At 37.2% G+C, this 15461-nt stretch overlaps 1 protein-coding gene across 2 annotated transcripts in view; it reads right to left on the minus strand.

Annotated features, from left to right (window-relative positions):
* Window positions 1-947: 947 nt before the first annotated feature.
* itga9 (integrin, alpha 9) overlaps window positions 948-15461 on the minus strand; it is a 144182-nt gene continuing 129668 nt past the window's right edge. For both annotated transcript variants that reach the window (XM_051651112.1, XM_051651113.1), the window contains 2 exons: window positions 12259-12378; window positions 948-3766 (listed from right to left, as the gene is read on the minus strand). In XM_051651112.1, coding sequence (XP_051507072.1) covers window positions 3668-3766; window positions 12259-12378 — 219 coding nt within the window. In that variant the 3' untranslated portion in view covers window positions 948-3667. The remainder of the gene's footprint in view (window positions 3767-12258; window positions 12379-15461) is intronic.

A 15461-nucleotide genomic window follows, 5' to 3' on the forward strand; every position in this document is an offset into this window, starting at 1 on the left:
AATGAAGAGCTAATTTTATATGAAACTAATACAATTAAAATATTAAGAACAACTTTTTGAAACACTAATTTCCATATATGTGCGGTTTTATTTGCTTAAATATATATATATATATATATATATATATATATATATATATATATATATATATATATATATATATATTTAAAAAAAAAAAAAAAGTATAAACATTTATCAGCACTCCCCAGACTGGTGCAAATATTTGTCATGGTGGGAAATTCATATATTAAATTATCAGTTTGCCAAAGACTAGTTGGTATCTCACATATTAATCTATTGGCAAAAAAAGTGTTACATAGCTAGAATTAATTATAGCAGCCCACCCGTTCAAGTAATAGTCTACCCTTACAAAAAAAAAAAAAAACAAACAAAAAAAAAAACTTTAATTACCTACTTTGGCCAAAGTGTGTTGCACTTCATGTAAATGTATTCCACAATGCAATGCACTTGACTTTTCCTTCCATTTCCAGTATGACAAATAAACTTTAAGTACTTTAAGAAGCAATTTTAGCATCTCCTTCTATACTCACAAAATTGGATTAAAAGTACAATATAACATTGTATATTTCCGAAATGGTAACTGGACAGCACTCACTGAATTAAACATGCAACGTAATGGTCATGTGACAACAATGGATACTACAGTTTGAAATATTTAGCTTTGCATAATGTGTTTTGTGTACTACTTAAAAATAGAAGGCAGCATACAGTGCATACTGTGCAGTAAACAGGACTCTTGTTATGAAGATAGCCAGAATGGTGTTGAGAACTGCCAAAATCGAGGGGGGTATGTGCCCTCCAAAAAGTCTGGAAACAGTTTTGTAAACCACCCAGTTCATTTGGTTCACTAGAGGGCCTCAGTGCAACAAGAAACATCCCATTGCTCGAAATGCTTGGGTGGCACTCAACAACACTGAGATGAAACATCTGTTTGTGATTTTTAATTTTAAAATGGCAGATTCAGTAGATAAATATACAGCTCAAGCTTGTACAACAAACATATTTCTCAATGCATCTATAAACTGAAATTCAGTGACAGTAGTTTATTCTAAAATGTTCAAAAATGGTGGTAATGGTAACACTGACTGCTTCAACGCTCACAGTTATCTTAAGCTTCCAATGTCAAGTACGTGTCATTCTGAAACACAATTATGCGAGAAACTGGTGACAGGGTGGACATGATATGTGAACAGGTATTTGCCATGCCAGTGGTGATGATTATGGGTCAAATAATGCAAACCATATTTTGGCGAATCTTCCAGAGATCATCAGATCATCCAAAACACTAAACTATTTATCTTTAGGTAGACCTCAAAAAAATGGTGAGTTTCAAAGAACCCCTCTGAAATGAGAGAAAAATGTACCAAAAAAAAAAAAAAAAAAAATCTGCATAGTTTAATAGATGAGATAATTCTCTACATAAAAACCTAGGAAATGTCTTTGGCTCTGTGCTGTGTGTATGGATGTATATGACAAGTTCAGTGTGAGAGCTTAAATGCTGAATGGATATGAAGACTGACAGCGAACAGCTCATGTTAGGGGATCTGAGTGAGCTCCAAAATGTTGACTTAAAACAAGCTTTTCCCATAAGCTCCAAAGTACGAGACTGCACCCAGTGATGATGTACTGCACATTCCCACCTATTTTTAGGCCATTACACACTGTTAAACATTGCGTAAATCGGGTCTGTGCAGTCGTAACTCTTCATGGGATTTGTTTAAAAGCTGGAGGGCATGTATGGTGTAACATACAGAAGATGCTGTAAATCCCTTTTGTAAAACAAACAGTTCCGGTCTTGAATGCTGATTGGTCAATATAACATTCCAGCTATGCTAAAATACAATACAGAAACAGCTATTCGCCATATCACTGCGCAGCACCTATAGTGGATCATTATTTTGTTGCATAGCAATGTTCTGACTATTTTCACCATATAGCACGGCATCTCATAGTAGTTGCTTAAAATGTCCAACATTCCTGATTTATGGAATACTGAAAAAAATAAAAAAGTGTTACAGTGAAATCGTAAATCATGATTTGAATACACTTAATGGAATGTGTTTGTTGAATAACTCTAAATATGAATCAATAAAGTCAGTATCAAAACCTGGTAGAGGGCTCATTATCCAGTGCAGTTAAAGTAAAAAAATTAAAATAAAAAAACTATATAAAACCAATGTTTTAAGTTGTGAATTTCAGATATATTGAATAGTGCTATCCTACTTTAAAATGAATTCCACTCAGTTTGATACGATATCTAATGCAAAAACATGCATACATTTTTAAATGTGACTTAAAAGGAATGTTTCAGGTTCGATACAAGTTGAGCTCAACTGGCAACATTTGTGGCATAATGTTGATTACCACAAAATTAATTTCAAATTGTTTCTCAAAAAAACGCATAAAGAGTGGTTACAGTGAGGCTCTTACAATGGAAGTGAATGGGGGCCAATCTGTAAATTGTTAAAATACTCACTGTTTCAAAAGCATAGTCACAAGACATAAACAATATGTGGTGACATGTTTTTAGTGTGATAAAATCACTTGCCAACCTTTTCTGTGTAAAGGCATATCCAGTTTTACAATTTTGTTGCCATGATGGTGCAACACTCTAAACTCTTAAACTCCTAAAAAAACATTTAAACAACTTTGCAGCTCAAATAAGACACGTTTTAACAGTAGATTTAATGTAAGTGCTTTTATCACATTATAAGCTTCACATTTCTGCCTTTAAACCCTCCAAAAATGTGCCCCATTCACTTCCATTGCAGGTGCCTCACTGTAACCTCGATTTTTTTAAGAAAAGGAGGGACGAGTCAAAATACATTTCTTGTGATGATCAACATTATGCCACAAATGCTGTCCACCTTAACTTGTATTAAACTCCGAATATTCCTTTGAGATGGTTCTCTTTTTGTATTTATAAGCTCAACAGGGCTGCAGGTAACAACTGAGCCATTATGATGATGTATAGATTTGATAAATGTTTTGGAAAACTGTTCATCTCTGACATTCTCGTTTGTTCCTTTTTCGTTCAGTAACTCACAGTTGTCTGAATGTAAGCAACAAACATTAGCTTTGTATTCTCTGTAGATTAAAATGAGAACTTGAGGGTACACAGAGGTATAATCCATCTTCAAATCATCCCATCTAAAAACCAACTTCATTCACTTATGTAAATACTGATGTGCACCAGAACACATTGAAGGAATAGCATCATCTCTTTGGCCTGTGTCAGTCATCAGTGCTTTAAAACAAAAACTCTTGAAGCTCTCTTCTATACAGTATGGAATACATTTTATAAAAAATAGATTTTTGCTTTAAAACAGCGCCCTGAGGGTTTAAATTGTCTGATTGTATTGACACGTCATTCACATCCGTTTTAGGAAGTCTCTCTATTTCTCTCTTTCCGTCTCTTCGGTCCCGCTGGCGAGAGGCTTCTCCCATTGGGCTCAATGGAATTCCACTGCAAGTCTTTACTGGCAGGCCATACTGTCACCTCAAATGTCACAAAAAAAGTGTCAAACCTCCGGAAAATCTGGAGAATAATCTCTTCCACATATGGAAGGCTGCAGGGCCTGTGTCAATGGAGATAACCGTGGCGAAGGTAGCAGCTTATTGGATTTTCTGAACCCAATCCAAGCTCTCATTGGCTCTTCTGGACCCAATCCCAGCTCTCATCGCTGTCCTTCCTGTTCTTTTCTGCCTCTATGATCTCTCTGTAATGCCTCCTGAAGAATCCCATCTGCACAAACAGAAAGAGTTGCAGTGTGTCAGCGTATTGGGTAGGTGCGTTCGAGCAAAGTGGACAGATGTCAAGAGACTACCTCGATAATGAAATTATACCCCAATTCTCGTGCAACAGCAATGAAAGCCATACACTTCTGGGATGGCATGAGGGTGAGTAAATGATGAGAGAATTTTCATTTCTGAGTGAACTATTACTTTAAATGATGAGACGTGCAACATTTATGACATTTCTAATGGAAAGCAGCATCAGTATTCTTCAAAATGTCTCTTTTCGTGTTCCATGGAAAAAAGCAATTCAGATGGGTTGGGAACAACATGAGGGTGAGTAAATGATGAGTTAAAATCTTTCCATATTCCATTTGACTGGCAGATCATATATACCCAACATAATGCAATCCTGCTGTCAGAGGAAGGCATGAGAATGAAAATATTTACTTTATAAAATGAATCTATTAAAATACTCCACATTTTTAGGGCCTTTACCCAACACAATATTTCATTATGAAATCCCTTTCAGTCAGAAAGATGCTTAATATCTCAAATATAGACTGATCTATGGGTGTTCACTGTTTAGCCGTCGGACAGGGCAGGAGTTGGATAAACAGACAACGCTACTGTAAAGAAAGGTGTGAATACAGGAAATATGCTGTTTCTCTTCCCGTGACTCGACAGGTCTTTGTTTGAATGCTGTTTATTGATTCAGACCGCTGCACTCTTCAGGCATTTCCTGAGCCTGGGGGCGCTGGACATGTGCGGCTCTTGTCGAGGAGGTTTATTTTGGCAGGTTCTGGATTTTGGGGAATGAGGGAAAAGTATCCCAACACCAACAATCCAGGGTTTGCTCGAGAATCCCACTGGAACACATACAGGAGAGCAAAAGAAAAGGGACTGTTCGAGAGGCCTCAGTTCGATTCACTTTCATGTGTGTGGTACGTGTAAATTATCATCAGCTCTGTGTTTTGTTCTCTTTACGGCTGGTCTAAATGGGCCTTGAGCTCTATACTGGGCCCTTAGGCTGTCGGTCCAAGAAAAGCAACAGCAGTGAGTGAATAAGGGCCTGTAATAGAACTATGCGACATGTGACACCTCGACAACACTCCCACGGAGACTAGATGACAATAGGGAGCAGTATTCAAGTGAGGGAATTATGCTTCAAAACTAAATGACCAAAATCAAACCTTCATCGCACTGGTTATTGGCATCTGATTAGTCATTTAAGTGCTGCATCCTGTCAGAGGTGTTTCATTTCATGTTTGTGTTAATATGTTACAGAAATTGGTAAAAAAAAAAAAGTGCAAACAGGAAGTGTATAATGTAGATCCACTACATCACATTTGGCAGAAAACTTTAAAGCAGGCCCAATGCTAATTTAAAGGGTTTGTATACTCAAAAATGGCAACTGACCCTCCGCTAAGCTCCGCCCCCTTAGTTACGGTTGCTTGCTCTGACAAGCTCTGCAGAACTCACCATAGGAATAAATGGGAGATTGTCATGACCGACGTGATTTTGGCAAAATATTCTCAGAAACGGAATGGATAATATTATTACATGGGCTGGTATGAAGAGTGACATTATAATGCATATTATTCTGAAGTTTTTTGTAAAAGTAATTGTTAAATTACACAGTAATTTGGTTAAAAACTGTGGAGACTGTGAATCAGAATCAAGGCAAACGATTATTACTGTTTATAACGTCTCATAACACACTCATTTTGATGCTGTGAACTGTTTATTTACTATCGCTTTTACTATGACTTGAATCAATTCATACATTAATTAACGTTCAGTTATTAGCTTTAATTTACCTTGGATCAAATGTAGGTGTCGTTGCAGATATGATATGTTCATTTATGAATGAGGATTGACACAGTTTAATTCATAACATGCTCTTCTCCAGATTTATTTAAAGATTATTTAAAAAAAAGAAAGAAAAACTCTGCAGGTATCCTCTCTGGGTAACACGTGTCACTATTACAAATGACCCGGCAACAACGTGTTTTACATTTCTTTGATTATTTTGATAAAATCCCATTTAAAAGTACTCAAACACACATTACTCCCATAGACTCTCAGTGGAAAATAGCAAACGCATGTCAGAGTGATGGCGGCAGGGCAACAATTGCTAAGACAGGATTGGTCAGAAACGCTTTTAAGGAGGGGCTTAGAAAATGATCAATTGTCACTATTTACTCCAAATCTGCGTGACATACAAAAAATATTTTCAAGAAAGATAAGAATCTCTGAGCATATTGTGATCGGGCTGTCATGCTCTCAAATCTCAGCCACTCATGCGCATATTCACAGCTGGTGTGTCACGTTTGGTTACAAAACATGAGAACAAACGCTAATTGGTGTCATTGACGTCAAACCTGATGCAAATGCATCTTGACATGGCAAGTTTGAAAATTCACATGTGCGAATACGATTTGAGAGCTATCATAGAAGGCACTATTTTTTATTATTAGTATTTTTTCTGGTCAAAATATGCTTTTATTGGATGTAAACAGGCAGCTCAGACATTCTTCAAAATATCCTTTTCATTATATGGGATGAGGCAAGAGGGTCTGTAAATGACAAACTATTAATTTTTAAGTAGGTAAACCCTTCAAATTAGCATTGGCCTGCTTTTAATATCTTATACCTGCCATAAGAATTTAATTTGAAAATTCTTTCGAACTTTCCCTTTAACTGCAATGGGACTCTTTCTGAAAGGGAGCAGGTGTTCTCACTCTGTCAGGCCACAGTGACCTGACAAGTCACATTCTCAACTGTTGTTTGAGTGCATTCATTTCAGGCATCCAAATATGTGATTTGTGCTGGGTCTCATGTCACGGAGTGAATATGGCAAGTACATAACCTCAGCACAGCCCATCTGAGAGTTGTAAGAGTAACAAGACTGACTGGATTTCAGGACACAAGCCTGGACCAATATGGAAATAGAGTGACATGAAATCAGTCAAATCAGGCTGGATGGTTTTGTCGAGTGTCTGAAACAGTGATTGTAAATTGCAACCTGATTTACCCTAGTATGATATGAACGTGGTTTAACATACTTTGTTGGTCCTTGAAAAATGTTGATATAACAATATCAGTCCTAACCCCGTCCCTAGCCATAAATCTACCCCTAAAATCAGAGAAAAATTATAGGTTGCATGGTTCAACAATATGGATGGGGGTTAAAGATTGAGAGTTTGGGGCCAGGTGACAGAACTGTCACTTTCTCAATCAGTCACTGCATCTTGATCTACACACAGTTGCAATCGAAATTATTCAACCCCCCCAAGACAGTAAGGATTTACAAAGGTAAGCTTTTCTGATGACCCAGAATTTTTTAACTTTACATCTATATCAGTTGAGTGACATATTCAAAGTCATAGTGTGAATATATAACCTAATATTTCTAAATAGCAGGATTTTTTTTTTTTTAAATATAGCGATGTCATAATTATTCAACCCCTATTGCATGTAGCTGTTTCTTAAATATGTAAGGCTACACTAGTAATTGTTTTAAAACAAAATTAAGTCATCAATCTGCAATGGCACTTATTTAAGTTTTATAATGTAAATTTAGCGTTGTAAGCAAAAATGTATTTCTATGCAAAAAATGCAATTAAAAATAAAAAGCTAATAGAGGAGATTATTTCATTACACAAGAAAGGTCCAGCCAGGTCTCCTAAGCAACCAAATTGGCCCGGTTGCTAGGGAGGGTAGAGTCACATGGGGTAACCTCCTCGTGGTCGCTATAATGTGGTTCATTCTCGGTGGGGCGCGTGGCGAGTTGAGCACAGATGCCGCGGTGGATGCCGTGAAGCCTCTACACGCACCATGTCTCCATGGCAATGCGCTCAACAAGCCACGTGATAAGATGCGCGGGTTGACTGTCTCCGACGCAGAGGCAACTGAGATTCGTCCTCCGCCACCCGGATTGAGGTGAATCACTACGCGACCACGAGGACTTAAAAGCGCACTGGGAATTGGGCATTCCATATTGGGTGAAACCCCCACCCATGGCTAAAAAGTACATTTCCAAGGCATTTCCAAGGCACTTCAATTTCCAATAGACAAAGTTGGCAGCACCATTCATTATTCATATTTTTTTAAATATGGTACAACAGCAACCTTCTTGGGGTGTGGAAGAAAGCAAAACTTCACCATGGGAAATGTTGACTGAATATTCAAGAAGTAACGAGGAAAGACTGTGGAGTCCTGGAAGAAGGTTTTATAGACGAATGACACTAAACTGAAAATGAGTTTTACACCCATGGGTCAGCAGTACGTCTGGAGTAAGATGACAAGGTGATGACAAGAACGACACCATCCCCACAGTCAAGCATGGAGGTGGGTCAGTTCTGTTATGGGGTGTTTTGCGGCTGCAGGAAACGGCTATCCTGACTATGTGATTGACACTTTGGATTCTTTCAGATATCAGGCCATTTTGGCATGAAAAATGTGATGCCTTCAGTGTGTAAACTGAAGCTCGGTGATCACTGGAATTTCCAGCAAGACAATAACACCAAGCATACATCCAAGCTGTCCGAAATCTGGTTCAGGGATAGGTCGTGGAATGTCCTTAAATGGCCCTTTCAGTCCATCATTAAAATCCCATTGCAAACCTTTGTTGGGATTTCAAGGAAGCAGTGGCAGCACAGAAACCAAAGAATGTCAATGAGCTGGAAGCTTTTGCTCATGAGAAATGTGTAAAAATTCTAATAGAGAGGTGTCCGAAGCCTGAGAACACTCACCTGAAACATTTATTTGCTGTTATTAAGGATAAAGGATGCTCCACAAATGATTGACTTTGGGGGTTGAATATTTTTGACATGACATTTGTGGAGAGAATTAGTTATTTTTTATTTTAAAATTTGGGTAAACTGAACTCTTTGTTCTCAAAATCACTCAAATGTGTATTAAAAACTTACTTTGACTGTTTACTGAGGTTTTAGTTGATGTGTTTTAATTCACATCACCAGAATGTATTGCTGGTCGGGGGGTTGAATAATTTTGATTGCAACTGTACATTGATCATGTAAAAGTGTGTTTATGCCTTGAAAACTATTACACTGGTTTTCTGTGATGTACTGAAGATTGTTGTTTTAAATTCTGGAGATTTAAACTCGTCACCAAGGTAATTTTATCTAGCTGACCAACACTGACAAGGTTTTCTAGAGGTCTTGGACCAGGGGTGCACGCTTCCTTTTTTTAGGTGTTCAAACTGGTGCTAGTTGACTAAAATATTCATAAGCAGTAAGCACAAATTAAAATGAATTAGCACACATAAATGCATGGTAAAAATAGTTTATTATTTACTGTGGTTTGGCATGCAACAATGTGGAAGCACATTTAAAAAAATCATTTAATCAGAATCTGCTTCAAACAATACTCTTCCATTTCTTTCAAAGATTCAATGACATAAAATGTGCAAACTTTGGTAAATCTAATCCAAAAATCGAAACGTTTTCAACTAGTTCTTTCTCAGAGGAGCTCATTCTAATAGCCAGGTAACTTCTAAATAAAACTTTTCAACCTAATGAACTGATAAAAACCTGTGCACCTCTGTCTCACAAGAGTTGCCTATAGCAGCCAGCTAATCAGAATGGATTTTCTGCCAGCTCTTGCCATTTTTGCTGCAATATGCATCATGCTTGCTGTGAATGGTCGGTGGGTCTTCCATGGCCTTACTGTCTGAGGCTGAAACTAACCTTTAATACTGAGCCAATTTAAATCACCTTGAAACTTTCTTGTCTTAATTGTTTAGTGTTTTACATGTACAGTACAGCAACCACCTTTTTATTAAACCCATATTTAACATTTTGACATGACATGTTTATTACTATTAATATTCATGTGACGTTAAAATATAGCAATTTCTGAAACACCACAGAATATATTCAGCTTTGTAATAAACACGTGTTATGAATACTAATTATGAATATATAAAGATATAACGTTTTAATAAATGTTTTGTACTGGTTTAATAATAGAACACTGAAAAACCCTTATACGTCAGTCACTAATATGAACAGTTTATCAGAGGAATGCATCACATGGTGTTTCTCTGAATCTCAGAAACATGCTGAATCCAGTGTTTCAGAGTCAAAGCAACAGTTTCAGCTTGTTTTCTGTAAGTAAAGCATCTAGAGACTCACAGACTTGCGGGCAAACAGAATAATAAAGTATCTCACAGTTTAATGGATCACCTCTCAGTTTCTGCTGCTCTTGTTTTTGCGTGCAGCGCATGCAGTTGTGGTTTACAGATCTTGAGCACAGCCGTGTGACCATAAGGCATAAAGGGAACATTTCCTCGACTCTAAAAACGCTTCCATGGCTATGCGCTAAAGTTTGAATGCTTGCAATTTAGAAATAGCAAAGTAGACATCAGACTCATTTTACATGTTATTTGTTGCAACGTATTGTTGTCAAAAGTACCGGTACTACGGTACCAAGTCGGTACTAGAATAAAAACGATACGATTGATAACGATACCAGTGTTTTTGCAGTACAGAGCACCGACTTAATTCAAAACCCAACTGACGCACAACTGCTTTCAAATGCTCACACGCTTGTTTGAGCATGTGCTCTGTGACTCCTTTTACACAGAAATGCACAATTAATCAAATTAAAATTGTGATATGTTCTAGTGTGACTATTAAACCGCGAAAGGCTGCAATCTTAGTCTGCATTTGAGCTGCATGCTTTAAATGAATGTGAAGCTGATCGCTTATACACCGGAAACTCCACAGACATTGAGAATCATTCTCGTTGTATCAGATGACAAAGCAGAGCACTAATCCACTGTAAATACGGTATATAATAAAATCACAGCATTTGCGCTTTAATGATCACACTGGGCCATGTAGCAAACTGTTTATCCGTCAGAAGAAGTGAAGCTTCCATTAAAAGCTCACGTCAAAATAAAAGCACGATTCAAAATAAAAGCTAGGCTGTATAGTAAAATGTAATATTAAATGTAGTAATATTAATAATAATAATAATAATAATAAGTAAGCAATATATCACAAGCAAGAGTGCTTTTGTACTGAGTAAAAGTTGGTTAAAAAATGCAACGGTATGTTGAAAAGCAATTGTTCAAATTTTACTTGTTAAAAGTTGTAAAAGGTTTAAAAAATTCATTTAATTAGACACCATATTGATGATGAAATTAAATGAAACTTTACAATTTTTTAAAAAGAAAAAGAAAAATGGATTTGAGAAAAAATAAAACTGATTTCAGTAGGGCCCTGCTTGAGAAACACTTGAAGGAAACATGAATATCTTTTAATTTATTATTTACATTGAATTTTAACTTTAAATAGGCTAAAGAAGTGTGTTCAATAGCACATTAACATATCCGAGAACCGTGAAATTTCCCTGGTATTGGTACCGACTACTGAAATTTACCATGACAACACTATTGCAACACTGTTAATTTTATTAATAGTATTAATAAAATAGTATATTAATAAATATTAATTGTCTTAATTTACAGATTTTTCAAACAATAATTGTTTTTACTTTTTTGTAAATGTTTTGCATAAGTGCATGTTATAATTTTTATTCGCAAATGTGAGCAAGGCTGTTGCACCGTACATCATCAGTAAACGGCCGTTCAGACCGAACACATTTTTATGCGGAAAAAAAGCTAGAAACAGCGCAACAAATATAACAGAACACATGTGTTTTGGGATGCGAAAAGTCAATTTTTCTTTGTAAATTGACATGGCGTAAGTACAGAAAAAACATGCAAACAGATGCAAAAATACGTTTGTTGGATGTTAATTTTTCATGATGGGGTCAGTGAAAATTTACAGGGCCAGTACAAATCTGAACTTCTAACCAGAATGGGCCAGCAGAAAAAACTCCTCGGATCGCTGGATTGAAAAGAATGTTGTTCAAGCCCTTAACCCTACGCCTAACATACTGTAACCCTAAAATCAGAGAGAAATGATAGGCCGGTAAGTATCTTGTTCAAGCCCCTAAGCCAGGGGAGGGGAACGTCAGGCATCAGTGAAACCATTTTACCCGGCCCGCGAGGCCATTTGGGAAAAGCCAAAAAAACAAAGGCCTTGATTCCATTAACTGTAAAATAATAGTAATAATAATAATAATAATAATAATAATAATAATAATAATAATAATAATATTGTACAAAATATTGTACAATGGAAATACCTTTTTATTTAATTTTTTCTTGGTGCATGAGCAAGTAACGGAACATGTATGTTAATTTCAACCCTTAATCAGAAATTGCAAGCAAATGCATGGCCCATGAATCATTTTGTAAATACTCGAATGGCCCTTAATAGGAAAAAGGTTCTCCACACCTGCCCTAACCCTAACCCTAACCATAAACCTGCCCCTAAAATCAGAGATAAATCCCAAGTTGATCAGAGTGTTTTCCAAGCCTCCACAACTAAACTTAACCCAAACAGAATGTTGTTCCAGAACCAACACGGATGTCCTACAATCGCGTGAATTCTGATACCGTACCTTCCACAGCAGAACAGCCAACAGCAAGAAGATGAGGATTCCAACGAGCAGGCTGATGGCGATGATCCATCCCACCACGTAACCCCTGGGTTCCTGACTGTGTAGGGCCTCAAACACCAGCTGTAGGACAACATAGAGTGAACATACACACACAGCAAACAATATTCACCAGAGCTCATCACAATCTGACACAGTTCAATAAACATATTAGAGATTAATTTCTCCTTGGGGCCAAAGATCTGATCTGAAACTTTGCAGACTGTATGAATAATAATGTCATTTCTATATTTGGGGTTGACTCAATCAAAAGGAAATGAGATTTCAATCTTAAATGTCATCAAATCATATACAGGTGCATCTCAATAAATTAGAATGTTGTGGAAAAGTTCATTTATTTCAGTAATTCAACTCAAATTGTGAAACTCGTGTATTAAATAAATTCAATGCACACAGACTGAAGTAGTTTAAGTCTTTGGTTCTTTTAATTGTGATGATTTTAGCTCACATTTAACAAAAACCCACCAATTCACTATCTCAAAAAATCAGAATATGGTGACATGCCAATCAGCTAATCAACTCAAAACACCTGCAAAGGTTTCCTGAGCCTTCAAAATGGTCTCTCAGTTTGGTTCACTAGGCTACACAATCATGGGGAAGACTGCTGATCTGACAGTTGTCCAGAAGACAATCATTGACACCCTTCACAAGGAGGGTAAGCCACAAACATTCATTGCCAAAGAAGCTGGCTGTTCACAGAGTGCTGTATCCAAGCATGTTAACAGAAAGTTGAGTGGAAGGAAAAAGTGTGGAAGAAAAAGATGCACAACAACCGAGAGAACCGCAGCCTTATGAGGATTGTCAAGCAAAATCGATTCAAGAATTTGGGTGAACTTCACAAGGAATGGACTGAGGCTGGGGTCAAGGCATCAAGAGCCACCACACACAGACATGTCAAGGAATTTGGCTACAGTTGTTGTATTCCTCTTGTTAAGCCACTCCTGAACCACAGACAACGTCAAAGGCGTCTTACCTGGGCTAAGGAGAAGAAGAACTGGACTGTTGCCCAGTGGTCCAAAGTCCTCTTTTCAGATGAGAGCAAGTTTTGTAATTCATTTGGAAACCAAGGTCCTAGAGTCTGGAGGAAGGGTGGAGAAGCTCATAGCCCAAGTTGCTTGAAGTTCAGTGTTAAGTTTCCACAGTCTGTGATGATTTGGGGTGCAATGTCATCTGCTGGTGTTGGTCCATTGTGTTTTTTGAAAACCAAAGTCACTGCACCCGTTTACCAAGAAATTTTGGAGCACTTCATGCTTCCTTCTGCTGACCAGCTTTTTAAAGATGCTGATTTCATTTTCCAGCAGGATTTGGCACCTGCCCACACTGCCAAAAGCACCAAAAGTTGGTTAAATGACCATTGTGTTGGTGTGCTTGACTGGCCAGCAAACTCACCAGACCTGAACCCCATAGAGAATCTATGGGGTATTGTCAAGAGGAAAATGAGAAACAAGAGACCAAAAAATGCAGATGAGCTGAAGGCCACTGTCAAAGAAACCTGGGCTTCCATACCACCTCAGCAGTGCCACAAACTGATCACCTCCATGCCACGCCGAATTGAGGCAGTAATTAAAGCAAAAGGAGCCCCTACCAAGTATTGAGTACATATACAGTAAATGAACATACTTTCCAGAAGGCCAACAATTCACTAAAAATGTTTTTTTTATTGGTCTTATGATGTATTCTAATTTTTTGAGATAGTGAATTGGTGGGTTTTTGTTAAATGTGAGCCAAAATCATCACAATTAAAAGAATCAAAGACTTAAACTACTTCAGTCTGTGTGCATTGAATTTATTTAATACACGAGTTTCACAATTTGAGTTGAATTACTGAAATAAATGAACTTTTCCACGACATTCTAATTTATTGAGATGCACCTGTACACACAAACTGTGCTGTATGTCCGTGAAGGTTTTCATTGACCAGGTCATCGCTGAATTTCAGCAAGTATTTTTTGTTAACAACTGGACAAGATATCTTTCAAATCTTCTTTAGGCTTCTGCTTGTTCAAACCTGAAACATTAACCATATATGCAAGAACCAATAAAGTTTTGTGCCAATAAAGTTTTGGTATTTTATCTTCTTTATGGAGTATGTAGCGCAGTTTACAAAGTGTGCAATGCAGAATACAAATAATGTATCATGAACATGCCAATTTTTTAAAAAGCAAAGACAAGATTTTCTTACAGTCGATTTTGGTGTATTCCTCACACAAAAATATCATATGGCTTCATAAGAATTGGAATATAGTGCACAAGTCGGACTACTATCGTGGTGCTTCTTTGTTCTTTTCGGAGTTTGTAAAACACGGGTCACCGTCTACTGTCATTGTGTGGAAAAGAGCAGTTTGGACATTCTGTTAAACTTCTCTTTTTGTGTTCTATAGGGAAAAAAATGAGTTATACAAGTTTGGAACAACGTAAGGTTGAATAAAAGATGACCAAATTTTTATTTTTTGGCTAACTTTTCCTTTAAATAACACTCAAAACACATGTACACAAGCATACCTTCACGTACCATATGTGCTACATGGCATAAGTGCATGCTGACCTTTAAATGTGGAAGAATTTAACCTCTGAAAACCGTAATAGCAAAAACACAGCGAGGACAACAACGCCAATGGATCTGGATCCAAACGTTGCATGAAAAGCTAGCAGAAAATCCCAGTCTGAAGTGAGATGGCAGCCCAGATAAATCTCATTTCAGCTTCTGGGCACTTTCCCACAATCTACTCCAATGCGAAGATTAAATGTGTAAAGGCACATTTATAGTAGGAATTAGGAAAGTAGCCATTCACTGCTGTCTTAGAGAACGTTACTATGATATCAGGCTTGTTTATATTCTCGACTAACACTGGAAACCGGATGGGTGATACAATATGAAAGCGTTGCATACATTTAGTCAGTGTTTTCTTTTACACTAAATGTATTATTTAATTTAGTTTGCCCCTCTGGAACACTTAATTCTGATTGGTTGGTAGCAGCTTTCTGTATTCAAGTATTAGTGTATAATGAACGCAAAGCCATATAATCGGCAGTTGTCCCAGGCAACAGATTTCCTGCATAGCTGTGCTAGTTTCATGTCTCTCATATCCAGTCTGATCTCATGAAAATTACGTGACTGTGGTGACATTTTTGCAAAATGACATTAC

This window comes from Myxocyprinus asiaticus, chromosome 23, assembly GCF_019703515.2.
Source record: "Myxocyprinus asiaticus isolate MX2 ecotype Aquarium Trade chromosome 23, UBuf_Myxa_2, whole genome shotgun sequence".
In the NCBI taxonomy this organism is placed as follows: Eukaryota; Metazoa; Chordata; class Actinopteri; order Cypriniformes; family Catostomidae; genus Myxocyprinus; species Myxocyprinus asiaticus.